The 16268-nt window shown below is 37.0% G+C and overlaps 2 protein-coding genes, 1 non-coding gene and 1 pseudogene across 3 annotated transcripts; 2 read left to right on the forward strand and 2 right to left on the reverse strand.

Moving 5' to 3' along the window:
- Positions 1–310: 310 nt before the first annotated feature.
- Positions 311–4766, forward strand: LOC126582537 (homeobox-leucine zipper protein GLABRA 2-like). The gene is made up of 11 exons (XM_050246677.1): positions 311–517; positions 654–946; positions 1583–1700; positions 1805–1999; positions 2105–2479; positions 2582–2683; positions 2806–3015; positions 3309–3483; positions 3584–3855; positions 3949–4035; positions 4136–4766. The coding sequence occupies exons 1-11, from the start codon at positions 437–439 to the stop codon at positions 4514–4516; spliced, it is 2289 nt and encodes a 762-aa protein (XP_050102634.1). The 5' UTR covers positions 311–436; the 3' UTR covers positions 4517–4766.
- Positions 4767–10139: 5373 nt separating this feature from the next.
- LOC126583300 (30S ribosomal protein S17, chloroplastic-like) lies at positions 10140–10788 on the reverse strand (annotated as a pseudogene).
- Positions 10789–14650: 3862 nt separating this feature from the next.
- Positions 14651–16219, forward strand: LOC126583304 (photosystem I reaction center subunit VI-2, chloroplastic). The gene is made up of 3 exons (XM_050247643.1): positions 14651–14884; positions 14995–15121; positions 15863–16219. Exons 1-3 carry the CDS (start codon positions 14757–14759, stop codon positions 16040–16042), a joined length of 435 nt encoding a protein of 144 aa, XP_050103600.1. The 5' UTR covers positions 14651–14756; the 3' UTR covers positions 16043–16219.
- On the reverse strand, positions 15371–15444 carry TRNAT-AGU (transfer RNA threonine (anticodon AGU)). The gene has a single exon. It is a non-coding gene; the product is annotated as a tRNA-Thr (tRNA).
- Positions 16220–16268: the final 49 nt, after the last annotated feature.

A 16268-nucleotide genomic window follows, 5' to 3' on the forward strand; every position in this document is an offset into this window, starting at 1 on the left:
TCTAACATTTGAAATGAGGAGGAAACAGAAAATATCGTTGACGCGTTAGATGTACATTCAACTGCTTCAAGTCAAGTTAGCTGAGGTTTCTTCTCTCACATTCCACTTACAAAAGAATATCTAACGGTCAACCCCTACCAGCCCTCTCTCTCTCTCTCTCTCTCTCTCTCTCTCTCTCTCTCTCTCTCTCTCTCTCTCTCTCTCTCTCTCATCAAATCAAACAACTCCATTCCAACAGCAAAAAACTAGAAAAGAGAAACTCTTTCACTTCGTTTTGTTTTATATCCTTAAATCAACTACACCCGCCCACCTCTCTCTCTCTCTCTCTCTCTCTGTGTGCAGAGCTAGCTAGGTAGAGTCACCATTGCTATCCCATAAAACAATCCCTTTGGTCACTATCTCCTTAATAATACTAAGAACATGCACTACGCTTGCCATGGGCGTCGACATGTCTAACAATCCACCAACTTCTCGCACCAAGGACTTCTTTGCTTCCCCAGCCCTCTCCCTCTCCCTCGTATGTACTTCTTCACAAACCCTCATCCATTTCATTTCAACTAATTAACCCTTTTAACCTTAGCTTTCAATAGTAAGAAAGTTTTTGTTTTGGGTTGCATGCGCTTAATAATGTTTTTTGTATTTGGGTTTTGAAGGCTGGGATTTTTCGTGATGCTGGGGCGGCGGCCGTGGCAAGCAGGGAGGTGGAGGAAGGAGATGAGGGCAGCGGTGGAGGCGGAAGCGCAGCTGTAGGCAGTGTTCGCCGGAGAGAAGACACAGCGGAGATTAGCAGCGAGAACTCCGGGCCAGCAAGGTCGAGATCAGAAGATGAATTTGACGGAGAAGGAGAGCATGACGAAGATGATGCTGATGGAGACAACAAGAACAAGAAGAAGAAGAGGAAAAAGTACCATAGGCACACCACTGAGCAAATCCGAGAAATGGAAGCGTAATTACACGTTCCCTCTATTTATTTATTTTTTAGTCCAACCGAAATTGGAAGGCGGTTTAACGAGTATATGTGTTATGACTAGGAACTCATATGGCCTAGCTAGTGACAACTTCGTTGGAACACTTGAATTAATGGATCGTTTTTTGCAGAAGAAAAATGATTTTCGCACACTTATTCTCTTCTTTTGCACCCTTTTGTTCGTTGATTCCAACTACAAGGCAAAAAATTACCACTCTTCCTGTGCAAAATACCATGTTTTAAAGGAAATTGGATTAATTAGGATTTTGGAATTTGAACAATGCACATGGTTTTGTAATTGGTCGGTTTAATCTCCTTTAATTTGCATGCAGCTTTTTTGAGAAAAAGAATGATTACTTTACAATGTACGATGTAAAGATTCAACGAGAGTTGGTGACATATATTTGCTCATCACAAAAGAAAACATACAAATATTAATTGAAAAGTTAAATTGACAACCCTTTTGGCTCTTTGTTTTACATGCAGTTTTAAAGTGCTGATTAGTTTCCTAATTGCAGTGATTTAATTATTAATCACAAATCAGTATCTGCTTATCAATGTGTTCGTTCTTTAACCAGAAAGTGTTAATTAATTGGGAATGTTATTAATCTGCAGGTTGTTCAAAGAATCACCACATCCTGATGAGAAGCAAAGGCAGCAACTGAGCAAGCAATTAGGCCTTGCTCCAAGGCAGGTCAAATTTTGGTTTCAGAATCGTCGAACCCAAATCAAGGTACTTAATTTAATTAATCCTCTGATAATTGTGATCGTTTCACACCAAGCCGTTGGATTATTGGTAATCAAAGAATGGGATATTTGTTGGTCTATTTTACACAGGCTATACAAGAACGCCATGAAAATTCTCTGTTGAAAGGCGAAATGGAGAAACTCCGCGACGAAAATAAGGCAATGAGGGAGCAGATAAACAAATCTTGCTGCCCCAACTGTGGCACTGCAACCACTAGCCGGGATGCCACCCTCACGACCGAGGAGCAACAACTGCGAATCGAAAATGCCAGACTCAAATCCGAGGTTTGAAGTTAGAGCTATTTCTTCAACAACATGAAGACGAAAAAAAACGATCGATCAAATGTTATCTGACACATAGTTTGGACTAATTTCAATATATGCATGTAGGTCGAAAAACTCAGAGCAGCTCTTGTAAAATACCCTCCCGGGTCATCCTCTCCTTCCTGCTCCGCTGGCCAAGACCAGGAGAATAGAAGCTCTTTGGATTTCTACACTGGAATATTCGGAATTGAGAAGTCGAGGATGATGGAGATAGTGAATCAAGCAATGGAAGAGCTTAAGAAGATGGCTACTGCAGGGGAACCACTCTGGATTCGGAGTGTGGAGACTGGCCGTGAGATACTTAATTACGATGAGTACATCAAAGAGTTCAACATTGAAGTTCCTGGCAATGCGCGGCCAAAGAGATCCATTGAGGCCTCCAGAGAGACCGGGGTGGTGTTTGTGGATCTTCCGCGACTAGTTCACAGTTTCATGGATGAGGTACACACTAGCACCTTTCATGAAGCTGCAATATACAAGTCTTATTGCTTTGTACTCGCAGGAATTGTAAGCTAACCGTCTCCGGTATTACATTGTTTGCAGAATCAATGGAAGGAAATGTTTCCATGCATGATCTCAAAGGCGGCAACTGTTGATGTTATTAACAATGGTGAAGGAGACAATAGAAATGGTGCAGTACAATTGGTAAGCTGAAAATTTTCCTTTTCAACGTCAATAAGCAGATCAACCTGTATGCAGCATAAACCAGAATATTCCGCAGATGTTTGATTCCATTAAAGAAAACTCAAAGTTGAGTTTGGCTGCAGATGTTTGCAGAGCTGCAAATGCTTACGCCCTTGGTTCCCACTAGAGAAGTGTACTTCGTTAGATGTTGCAAGCAATTGAGTCCTGAACAATGGGCTATTGTTGATGTTTCGATTGACAAAGTCGAAGATAGCATAGATGCGTCCTTGGTGAAATGCAGGAAGCGTCCCTCTGGCTGCATCATTGAGGACGAATCAAATGGCCACTGCAAGGTATGCAAACATGTTTCCAAATTTGATCGCACACTTAGTTACAACTTATGAATAGAAAATTTTGGATATCAGAATTTAAACACCTAGACACCCCGAGTGAGAAAATTTTGGATATCAGAATTTTATATGAGCAGTGAGTACCTATATGAGTATTGCTTTTGACAATTGACTTTGGCCAGGGAAAGGAAAACAACACAAAAATCAAAACAGAAACACAGAGGTGAAAAGGATAGAGTCATGCATTGATTTGTAACGGTGCAAACCGGGTTATATGATCTAATGATGGTCTGCAGGTGATCTGGGTGGAGCACCTAGAATGCCAGAAGAGCACAATTCAGACCATGTACCGCACCATTGTCAACAGCAGTCTAGCATTTGGAGCAAGACATTGGGTAGCAACGCTGCAACTGCAATGCGAACGACTTGTTTTCTTCATGGCAACCAATGTTCCCATGAAGGATTCAACCGGTATGTCCTAGTTAAACAGACTTAAAAATGCATCTAGTACAATAACTAAATGAGGGTAATAATCGAAATTAAATGCTTGGAATTAATTACTGAATATTAGGTGTGGCCACCCTTGCTGGGAGAAAAAGCATTCTAAAATTGGCACAAAGAATGACAACGAGCTTTTGTCGTGCAATCGGAGCATCAAGCTACCATACCTGGACTAAGATCTCAAGCAAAACAGGGGACGACATAAGAATTGCCTCCAGAAAGAACTTGAACGACCCAGGAGAGCCTCTTGGTGTGATTATGTGTGCTGTTTCTTCAGTATGGCTGCCCATCTCTCCTCATGTGCTCTTCGATTTCTTAAGAGACGAGACTCGCAGGAATGAGGTTAGTAAATGTGAAACAACTCTACTAATCTATAATTAATCATGTTATAGCACTACAATTGTTAATTAAATTTTCTTGTTCCCTAATTGCCAGTGGGACATTATGTTAAATGGAGGACCAGCTCAAACAATTGCAAACCTATCCAAAGGACAAGATCGTGGCAATGCTGTTACAATCCAGGTGGGTTCTCTTTCTTGATACACAAGTTAACGACCCCTTATTGTTAATCCGAAATCTTTATAATTTCTGCTAATATATATTTTGCATTCCAAATGTTCAGAGCATGAAATCAAAAGAGAAAAGCATGTGGATACTACAAGATACCTGCATAAACTCTTACGAGTCAATGGTGGTCTACGCTCCAGTGGATACCACTGGAATGCAGTCCGTGATGACAGGATGCGGCGCGAGCAACATCGCCATATTGCCTTCAGGGTTCTCGATTCTTCCTGATGGGCTGGAGTCGAGGCCGATGGTCATCACATCCAGGCAAGAAGACAGGAGCAGTGAAGGAGGAACTCTGCTGACAGCAGCATTTCAAGTCTTGACAAATTCCTCCCCCACAGCCAAGCTAACAATGGAGTCTGTGGAGTCTGCCAACACACTAATATCATGTACCTTGAGAAATATTAAAACAAGCTTGCAGTGTGAGGATGGCTGATCAGAGTAATTTTATTAATTAGCTTTAGAAATAAGTTAAATTAAAAAATTTAGGGTTTTCATATAATTTTATTTCTTTTTTATTTTATTTTAATTACCAGTGGATTTAGAAATGAGTCATTTGTGAGTTTGTTTATTCGTTTTGGTTGGAATGGAGGACTTGGGACTGAAGGCAAGATTTGATTTATAATCTTTCAGTTTCCTTGGAAATAACTATTTATCAATGCAAACTTTGGTAAATTTAGTTACTATTTGCATTCTTGCAATCTGAAATGACTCACTTTCTTATTATTTAAGCGCTATTTACTCTAGCCTAAGCTACGGAGAGGCGGATTCAAACTTGAGTTCAAATGGGAAGGGGGGCATTGCCATGGCCAACTTAGAAACGCTCAAATCTGCAAAGTGAAACCAAACTGGTTCGTCTAAATTTAACTAGAAGGCCTTTTTCGCCTCAAGAAAAACACCCACGCTGCTGGCACAGAATGATTACAGACAATATACATTGAAGAACTGGAGGCACTTTTCTTACTGCTATGAATTTAGCACAAATTTTCTTTCCATCTATAGACTTGCAGCAATATACATTGAAGAACTGCAACTTAGATAAATTCCAAATTAGGTTTCCAAATGCCATGATTAGTATTCCCTTGACAAACAAATCTGCACTTGTCCAGCTTAACAAAAACAAAATCAGTATTCGGTTCTGTAGCACGTACATTATCCTTGGTTTTTATGATTATCGTATCTTTGGCAGTAACGGGGACTGGAAGAGTAACTAATTCAAAACTCAAATGTAACAGAAGCAGAACAACTCCGGGCAAAGGCACCTGCTCACATAAGCCGTCTAACTTGACAATAACACAGCTCGGGCTTACAAATAGAAACACATGCACCAAGAAGAATTAGGCGGCAAACTAAGTGAAATCCTACATTGCACAGACTTGCAACAACAACAACAAAGTCTTTTCCCACTAAGTAGGGTCGGCTACATGAATCCTAGAACGTCATTGCGCTCGGTTTTGTATCATGTCCTCTGTTAGATACAAGTACTCAAAGTTTTTTTTTAGAGTTTCTTCCAAAATTTTCCTAGGTCTTCCTCTACCCCTTCGGCCCTGGACCTCTGTCCCGCAGTCGCATCTTCTAACCGGAGCATCAGTAGACCTTCTTTGCACATGTCCAAACCACCATAACTGATTTTCTCTCATTTTTCCTTCAATTTCGGCTACTCCTACTTTACCTCGAATATCCTCATTCCTAATCTTATCCTTTCTTGTGTGTCCACACATCCAACGAAGCATCCTCATCTCTGCTACACCCATTTTATGTACGTGTTGTTGCTTCACTGCCCAAAATTCCGTGCCATACAACATCGCCGGCCTTATTGTCGTCCTATAAAAATTTCCCTTGAGCTTTAGTGGCATATGGCGATCACACAACACGCCGGATGCACTTTTCCACTTCATCCATCTAGCTTGTATTCTATGGTTGAGGTCTCCATTTAATTCTCCGTTTTTTTGCAAGATAGATCCTAGGTAGCGAAAGCGGTCGCTCTTTGGTACTTCTTGATCTCCGATCCTCACTGATAGGATTTTTTTTACATGCGCAATAGGGTTAAAATCATTGAAAATACTTGCAAAAATACAAGGTAATTGTAGCATAATTGCTCATGTAAGGTCGTTGTCCCCAAAGATTGTTTGACTAATTCGTAATTAAATCAACTCTTACTTAACCATTAAAACAGATTTTTTTTCAAAGATTTGAGATGTTTGAATTTGAAAATATTGAATTAACAATTAAAGAAACCTAGAAGTTAGAAAATAAAGGCAGCAAACAGAAAAAAAAATAAAAACATTTTTTGTTTGTTTTTATTAAAATCAATTTAGGGAAAGACTAGGGTTTATCCGTTATCGTCACAATCCTATGCAATTCTATCAATTACTTATAATAAAAATCAAAGGAAATATCATTAAAATGAATAAGAATAAAAACACCTCCAAGTAGAAAATCTTCAAGAACCCTATCAATTCTTTCTGTCTCCAAAGTTTTCATAAAAATAAGCCTCTAAACTTGTAGACGGCTAAACAATATATCTGCTTAACCCCCACACAAACCCTAAAAACAGGTCCTTTATTCCCACTAGGAAACTAATAATAATAATCAAATAAAATAGGAAACATAACCATAAATCAAATGGTAAAATTCACCTAAAATCTGAACAGCCACGTTTTGGACCCATAAGCTGCTCCAAAACTGGCCCAGTATAGCTGGATTTAATGTTTGGAATATTCTGAACACTTCCCCAGAAGGCCACAAACCCATCCGATGTCATCTTGGGCTCCAAAAACGCAATTTAAGCCTAAAAACGTCATTTTCCAGCACTGTGCATCGCTCCTTTATTTTATCACCAGAAAATAACCGCTTTGTGGAAAAATCCCAAAGTTTGATACGATCAAGCTAAGTGACTCACAAACGTCCTTCAATTGGAATTACTCCAAAATTCGTCCATTGGGTCCTGTTTTGCTCCAGAGGAAGTCGAAAGTCATATATTGAAAATACAATTCAAAGTATCAAAATTCTTCCAAAATATTAACCAAAATATACTAAGATTAGGGTAAAATATATAATATAAAATCTACTCATCACTCACCCCTAACTCATTTTGGCCTCCATTTGCACTGAACTTGGACTCCAAATATTCTGTCTTTGATCGGCTTAGGCGAAGGCCTTTAAATTCCAACACTTATCTCCAAAGGTTAAGCTTCGCATTTACTCCTTCCTGAGTTTTATCTATCAATACTATATCATTTGCGAAAAGTATATACCAAGGAATTGATGACATTGAGGTTCCACCATAAAACCAACTGATAATATGGGGAGTAGCCCAAGACCATATAAGCACATAGCAAACCTTGTCTTTCACCGATGTGGGAAAACTCTCAACAGGAATATCATCTTGAATATGTCTCGTTAACTCATCCATTACCAATGCAAAAAGGTAAGGACTTAAAGATGAGCCTTAATGTAACCCAACAGTTATGGGGAAGCTTTCGGTTTGTCCTTCATGAGTTCTTACGGCAGTCTTTGCTTCATCATACATATCCTTTATAGCTTAGATATATGCTACTCATACTCCTTTCTTCTCTAAAATCCTCCAAAGAATGTCTTTTGGGACCATATCATACGCTTTTTCCAAATCTATAAAGATCAAGTGTAAATTCTTTTCCCTATCTCTATATCTTTCCATCAATCTTTGTAAGAGATAAATTGCCTTCATGGTTGAGCGCCCTGGTATGAACTCGAATTGGTTGTCCGAAACTCATGTCTCTTGCCTCAATCTATGCTCAATGACTCTCTCCCAGAGTTTCATTATATGACTCACTAGCTTAATACCCATATAGTTCATGCAATTTTGTACGTCGCCCTTATTCTTGTAGATAGGCACCAAAGTGCTCTTTCGCCATTCATTTGGCATCTTCTTCATTTTCAAAATCCTATTGAAAAGGTCTGTGAGCCATGTTATACCCGTCTCTCCCAAGACTTTCCACACTTCGATTGGTATATCATCTGGGCCCACTGCTTTTCTATGCTTCATCTTTTTCAAAGCTACAACCACTTCTTCCTTCCTAATTCGGGAGTAAATGAGTAGTTTCTACACTCTTCTAAGTTACTCAACTCCTCCAAAGAAGTACTCCTTTCATATTCTTCATTGAAAAACTTATGAAAATAACCTCTCCATCTGTCTTTGACTGCGTTCTCTGTAGCAAGAACTTTTCCATCCTCATCCTTGATGCACCTCACTTGGTTTAGGTCCCTTGTCTTCTTTTCCCTTGCTCTAGCTAGTTTATAGATATCCAACTCTCCTTCTTTGGTATCTAGTCGCTTATACATATCATCATAAGCTGCTAGCTTAGCTTCTCTCACAACTTTCTTTGCCTCCTACTTCGCTATTCTATACCTTTCATCATTTTCATCGGTCATATCCTTGTATAGGGCTTTACAACATTCCTTCTTAGCCTTCACCTTTGTCTATACCTCCTCATTCCACCACCAAGATTCTTTTTGGTGTGGAGCAAAGCCCTTGGACTCTCCTAATACCTCTTTTGCTACTTTCCGAATACAACTAGTCATGGAATCCCACATTTGGCTAGCTTTCCCCTCTCTATCCCACACGCATTGAGTGATTACTTTCTCTTTGAAAATTGCTTGTTTTCTCCTTTTAGATTCCACCATCTAGTCCTTAGGCACTTCCAGGTCTTGTTATTTTTTCTTTCTCTTTTGATATGTACATCCATCACCAACAAGCAATGTTGATTAGCCAAGCTCTCTCCTGGTATAACTTTGCAATCCTTACAAGTTATACGATCTCCTTTCCTCATTAGAAGAAAATCTATTTGTGTTTTTGCCAACCCACTCTTGTAAGTGATTACATGTTCTTCTCTCTTCTTAAAGAAAGTGTTGGCTAAGAAGAGATCATATGCCATTACAAAATTCAAGATGGCTTCCCCATCCTCGTTTCTCTCCCCAAAACCATGGCCACCATGAAAACCTCCATAGTTGTCTGTCTCCTTACCCACGTGGCCATTTAAATCTCCTCCTATAAATACCTTCTCTGTCTGAGCAATTCCTTGCACCAAGTCTCCAAGATCTTCCCAAAATTTCTCCTTCAAACTCGTATCCAACCCTACTTGAGGTGCGTACGCACTAATCACATTGATGAGTTCTTGTCCTATTACAATCTTGATTGCCATAATTCTATCTCCTACCTTTTTGACATCTACAACATCTTGTGTAAAGGTCTTGTCTACAATGATGCCAACACCGTTTCTCGTTCTATTTATGCCTAAATACCAAAGTTTAAAACCTGAGTTTTCTAGATCCTTTGCCTTAAGACCAACCCACTTAGTTTCTTGTAGGCACATAATACTTATCCTTCTCCTCACCATAACTTCGACTACTTTCATAGATTTGCCCGTTAAGGTTCCTATATTCCACGTTCCTAAATGCATTCTACTCTCTTGAACTCTACCCTTATGTCCTAACTTCTTCACCCTCCCCCGTCTAATAGGATCAAAATACTTCTTTTGTGTGTCCTGTGTAAAGTTGATAGAAGCATATGCTTCCAAACAATTTTGAGTGGAGTCGTTCAAAAAAAAAGTTTCTATGACTAAAAAGCGGCATATTACCAAAGTCACCTCAAGGTAAACAAAAGTGCACTCTTATCCTATGGCTTGGCTTTATTTGTCAAAACCCAAATTCCTAAAGCCAGAAAGTATCAAACTTTACAACTTCCCCCAAAAGCATATATGACTAAAAAGTACCGATTTTTCACATTCATCAGCAAGCACGAAATATTCTTTCATATTTTCCAGTGAATTTCAAACCCAGAAATCTTCACATTTAGGCCTTCTTTTATTTATATTCATCCCACTTGTTACTCTACTCTTGTATCTATTAATCCAAATTCATTCAAGAAGCACTCGTCGAATCTTTGATAAAATTTGGCAATTCAAACAAATTCTACACAATGCAGTACTCACGACAATCCCCAACACCAACATTTTAAAAATGCAGTGAAAATTAAGTGCTACTTAAGGCATCTCATCAAAAACCCATTGAGATTGAGATTACACTAATTTCAACCAAATGAAGCTCAAGATTTCGTTAATTTTCACCAAATTACACTAAATTCAAAACATTCTCATTAAAACAGCCCAACTCACAAAATGCACAATCAAAACAACAACATAGACCTCACTATAAACTTGTAGAGACTCCAAAGGAATCCCGAGCTCATTCGACACGTCGCTTTCACCGGACTTGCCTTTTGAATTCTTGGCAGGGACCGGCACAGCAAGAAAAGTCTTGGTCTTGCTAATGGGTCTGCATTTTTCAAGCTAGACAACGTCCCCAACCTGGAACTGGTTATCCGAGTCGTGGGGCTGGTACTTTTTCTTCTTCCTGACCCTCCTCTTGTACTTGGGGTGCGGAGCAAGGCGGGTGACTTCGACGGCGAAGGTCTTGTCGCTGGTGGCGCAAACGACGCGACCTTGGAGGTATTTCAAGGCTCTGATGGGCGGGAGCAAAGTAAGGCGTTGTGGGGTCAGGAAGGCAAAGGAGGAAGTGGGTCTGGAAAGGGGGGAGAAGGGGGTGGAGGAGCCATGGAGGAAAGGGGTGGAGAGCTTGGGAGAGGGGTGGAGGAGTGAAGCTGTGAGTGAAATTTTTGCTTTAGGTATAAACATTAGAGTTTGGAGTTTTGGGTATAAACGTGTGGAGGATAAGGGAGATTGGATGAGGTGTCTCTCTACGATATCTTTTGGATTGGGATTTTAGGAATTTTACTCCCTCTACGTTGAAATTTTTCTTTGGAAAAACCTAATACGGTGTTTGGAGTTGGACATATAATTGTCATGACACCATGTTTATATTTTAGATCAACAAATTATTGATCAACTAAGAGTGCGTATTTAATTGGGATTTTAAATAATTTTAATGAGTTATAAAATTATGAAATTTGATGGAATTTTAATGCAAATTTCATAACTTTTATGTGAATTTTGAGTTAATTCTCTTAACTTCTCATGCAGAATTTTAATAGACTTATTTGTAAGCATGGACCATATTCCGGCTCTTATCAATCAACCTAGATCGGGACAACACTTGATTTCCCTTGTTATTGGGCCCATTTATTGGGATGTACCTTGGCTTTCTAGTTGGTGGACTTTGGACTTTCTTATTACTAGCCTTCATGCACCGGTTCACGTTGGTGCAGAATATATTTTTTGAATCACGGTGTGCTACGCACGATTTACACATTTTAAATGTATTTATATGTGTAAATTGACAAAAGGAAAGTCAAATATTTGAAGTAAATGAATGCGAGAAACCAATTAAAGCAGCTAAATCCACATAATAAAATCGGTCTCTATAAAATTTACATTAAGAATAGAGAAAATAATATTTAATAAACAACTGATTGAATCACATTATTGCCAGCCTATTGGGAGGCTAAGCCCAGCCCCCCTCCCTCTTAGTGTAAATAATATCGTTTGTTAAAAAAAAATCATTTGATAACTAATTTAATCACGTTATTATCTGCGTGCAAAAGACTTTTTTTATTACCGGCATTATACGCTTCTTAAAATGTTTTGAACGTGTTTAAAAATAGAGAAAATAATATTGAATGAACAGCTGATTGAATCACATTATTACTATACTATTATAAGGTACTAATTTAAAAAAAAAAAGTACAAAAAAATTAATTATTAAAAAAATATTGTTAAAATGACAAAAATATCCCTTCCTTATTTGATGCATTATTTTGGATTGCCTTTGAAGTTTTTTGTTTGAGGGGCATTTTTGTCCAAATATTTTTATTGAAGCTTGTGACACTAAAAACACTATTCACCCTTAGTGTTAGTTTTATATATAGATAGTTATTGAAATTTTATTGTAATTCACCTTCCGATACTAATTCTCAATTATACATTTTTTCTTACTCTAAAGCCCTAACTAATAATTATTTTTTAAATAAATGATGTCGATATAGATTTTATATGTTGATCTTGTGAATTGTTAATAGTGCTCCAAAAAATCATTAAGGCACTTTTTTCTCTCTCTCTCTCTTCCCTATGACTTTTATGGATGACAATAACAGCTTCCTTGTATTACCTGAATAATAACTACCAATTCTAGTGAAATTATCCCTTCAAAAATAAAATTCTAGTTAAATTATAAGTATGTTTGATAACCATATAGTTTTTAGTTTTTAGTTTTCATTTTTGTGTTAGATATAGGTGAGAAACACATGAGAAACAAGTTATATAGAAGAGTTGAGGAACGATGGTAGCAGATATGTAGAAGAAATGCATATGGAAAGGTCCACAAAATAAAAGGTAAAAGCCAAAAACCAAAAACTATTATAAGTTGTTTTAACTTTAAGGATTTAATTTTAATTTTTTTTTGTTTCTACTCCTCCCTCTAAATGTAACCTCATTCATTCACCTAAATTTTCTCATATCTCAAGCACAAAAAACTAAAATCTGTAAATTAAAAACAACATAATATGAAACGTCCTCAGATTGTCATTTGAAGAATACTAGGAAGATTAAATTTGTAGACAAAGTTTTGAAAACTAAAGGACATGAAAGTTGATGATTGGTTTATTATTTACACATTGATAAAATGTTTATTCTTATTGATGACACATTATTTAGTTTGCAAATTTAGTGTTCCTACCATTACATTTGTCATTTTCCTTGTGACCTTAGCAACTTCTCTATTGATTTAGTTTTTTATTAGGAAATTAATCTTGGGCTTTTAAACTATTCACTCTATTGATTTAAGCATCCTAGGAACCTGTGAACAGATTATATATTGTATAATGCTAGAGAATTAATTTTTTAAATCGAAATTATAAACTAAATGATGTGTCATTAATAGAAAATAAGCATGTTAATTAACACTTAATAATTCAATCATTAGCATCCACATCATTTGGTTTACAAAATGGGTAATGCTAGGGAAACTAAATTTGTAGACAAGCTTTGTAAACAAAATTGGTAAACTAAATGATTTGTCACCAATACGAATGCGAACGTTTATCAACACTTAAGTAATAACCTAATGATCAACTTCAATGTCATTCAGTTGACAAAATTTTGTCTATAAATTTAATCTCTCTAGCTTTAGCCTTAGAAATTTGATTTATCTAGCATTACCCTTAGATTAAATATCTTTCCTAAATAAAGATAATTAAACCTATTTTTCTATAAATAATATTGATGTGGGAAACATTATTTTATGTTAGTCAGATTGTCAGTAAAAATTAATTTATTCATGTAGACTTTTGTTTGAAAATGTTGTTCGGCAATCTAACATATAACATGCTAGACCATTTATGTAAGAAAATTGCTGCAAAAACATCAAATAAACTAGTTTCTAGTATATATAGAATACATGTTCTGATTCAATGACTATATATTATTAACTACCAAATTCATGGTTAATTATATATTGGTTTGCAGTAGCTCATACTCTAGGAATTCATAACCCATTGCCGGAACTTGATGGAAAGGTTTTGCCCAACAAGTGATCCTACATTGTCACCCTCCTACTCGTTGTTGCTACAAACTATTTGTTCCAATCATTCATCGTCATCTGGAGATAACGCAATCTTTGACAACTGCTATTTCATGGCATCGAAAAGAGAAGAGGGTTGCTCAGGATTGACTCCGCGATTCCCAGAGACCCGGGGACGCTGCCTCATGTTGGTTAAGCATGGCAGAGATATAGGCCAGTTTTTTTTATAAGTTCTCATCTGGCTTATTATATAATAAGAAATTCACAACAAAAAAATAAAAAATAAAAAAACCACTCCCGTACCTAACTTTAATTTTTTTTAAATATTTCTATTTTTTGTTTTTTCAAATAAAAAATCAAAAGAGCGAATTGACATATACTTACGCGTGTGGCAAGAGACTAGTTAGTAATTAAGAGGCATTCTATAATAAGGATGTCCTTCTTTGAAGGAAAGAAAAACATAGTTTTTAGTGTCAAAACCGTGTAGCTTTTAGGTTCGAAAAATATCAATATTGAGCCATTTCTACGAAACAAAAAGGAAAGGAAGGACATGCCACCAATTGGCTAAACAAGTAATTGTTGAGCCCTTTTCAAAAATAAAATAAAAAAAGTAATTGTTGAGCCCTTCACTTATACTAATTTTCGTTTCAAATTTATAAAAATGAATTTTTGTTTCACATTTTAGATACTCGATATTTTGAATTTATAAATAACATTATGCATACAATATATGAATGAGGAGCTAAAATATTCACGATTTGATATATAATTTTTTATACATCTGTTGGATCATGATCAAACAACTGTTATGAAATAGCCTTGCAAATGATGTATCAAATTCTAACCACAATTATTATCATTCGCATCTACTATATAAAAGAAGAAGTCACAGCTCACAGCTCATAAAATATGCAGTAGAGTTGTGAATATGATCCAACAAGGATAGGCTTATCCAGCTTCCAGTCCAGGTGGCAGCCTGTAAGTGAAGTTCAATATCCTCTAAACAAAACCCATCTCGGCACGTGTCATGCTAAGATCCATGCAAAAGATCAAAAAACCAATCACGCTCCTTAACCCAACCGTGACACAGAAGAACCAGAAAAGGAAAACTAGTAAGTCCAGATACTCAAAGAGTAGCAGTAGACCAGTATTATTGTTAGGCAATGGCATCTTTGGCAACCCTAGCAGCTGTTCAACCTGCAGCCATTAACGGCCTCGGCGGAAGCTCCCTCACCGGAACAAAGCTCGTTGTGAAGCCCACTCGCCAGAGCATCAGAACCAAAAATATCAGGTACTACTACATGGATATTTGAAAATAGTAAATGCTTCTTGTTTCTTGTTCTTGTATGCATTGTGATGGTGTGTTGAGTGATATTACTGGTGTGGTCTGTGGTGGTTTAGGAATGGTGCTGTGGTGGCCAAGTACGGAGACAAGAGCGTCTACTTTGACCTTGAGGATCTGGGCAACACCACGGGGAAGTGGGACTTGTATGGTTCGGATGCGCCCTCACCTTACAACCCTCTTCAGGTTCTGAGACTAACTTAAGAGTTTCTTTCGAGAAAACTTTAACAAAAAGCTCTCGTACTGTTCAATTTAACGAAAAACCATATTTTTACACTAAAAAATCAATCTGGTATTATTCACTTTATCATTTATTTTGTCATTTTCTTTAAAACTCAAAGTTTTCAAGCCATTTTCATTAGTTTTCGCTTCTTTCGATGTGTTTATCAATTAAAAAAAAAAAGCGGAAAAACGGAAAGAAAAAAAAACGAAAAATGCTTTCATTGAGAGTTGAACTCAAGACCTCCCGCTTACTAAACGGGTGCTCTAACCAACTGAGCTATGAAAGCTTTTGTTGACAAATTGTTAATTAATCTTGCATTAGTTTGCAGGGAAAAATTTATTGATGTTCCTTGAACTAAAGATCTATTTTTCTGTTTTTAATCTGTTTAAGGAACCATCTTTCAAATTTTAAACGTGTCAATTTGTCTTCATTGTCAAGTTATCACATTAAATGTTCGTTTACTCTATTTGAATAAAATAGCCGTCAATTTAACAAATATTAGAATAGCAGATAAATTGACATTTTTTAAACGATTAAGTATTCGGTGCCAAATTAAAATTCAAACGCTTAATCAAAGTAAGGCACTTAGTTCATGGGACATTGCTAAAATTTTCCCTGCATTCTATCATGATCAAGGGATATTTACTTCTTGACCTTTAAGCAAGCATTGTTTGAGTTAATTAAGTTGTTGAATCTGACTGCAGAGCAAGTTCTTTGAGACATTTGCTGCTCCATTCACCAAGAGAGGCTTACTCCTCAAGTTCTTGATATTGGGAGGAGCTTCCACCATTGCCTACCTTAGTGCCACTGCCTCCGATGACATTCTACCAATCAAGAAGGGCCCACAACTTCCACCCAAGTTGGGGCCACGTGGCAAGATCTAATTCTTATATGGGATTTAATCCTCATTTTCTCATGCTTTTCCTCATGTATGTGTAATTGCTTCTCTATTTTGTAATTGTAAAGTACGTTTAATGCAGAATTAAAACCCCTAAATTTGGCAATATGTTAAAGATATTTGGGAACTGCTATTTATATTTTAATAGATTATTGTTTGATCATGATATTATTTTTATCTACAATTGTCGACGTACGATTTCAATTTAATAC

Source organism: Malus sylvestris, chromosome 9 (assembly GCF_916048215.2).
Source record: "Malus sylvestris chromosome 9, drMalSylv7.2, whole genome shotgun sequence".
Lineage (NCBI taxonomy): Eukaryota > Viridiplantae > Streptophyta > Magnoliopsida > Rosales > Rosaceae > Malus > Malus sylvestris.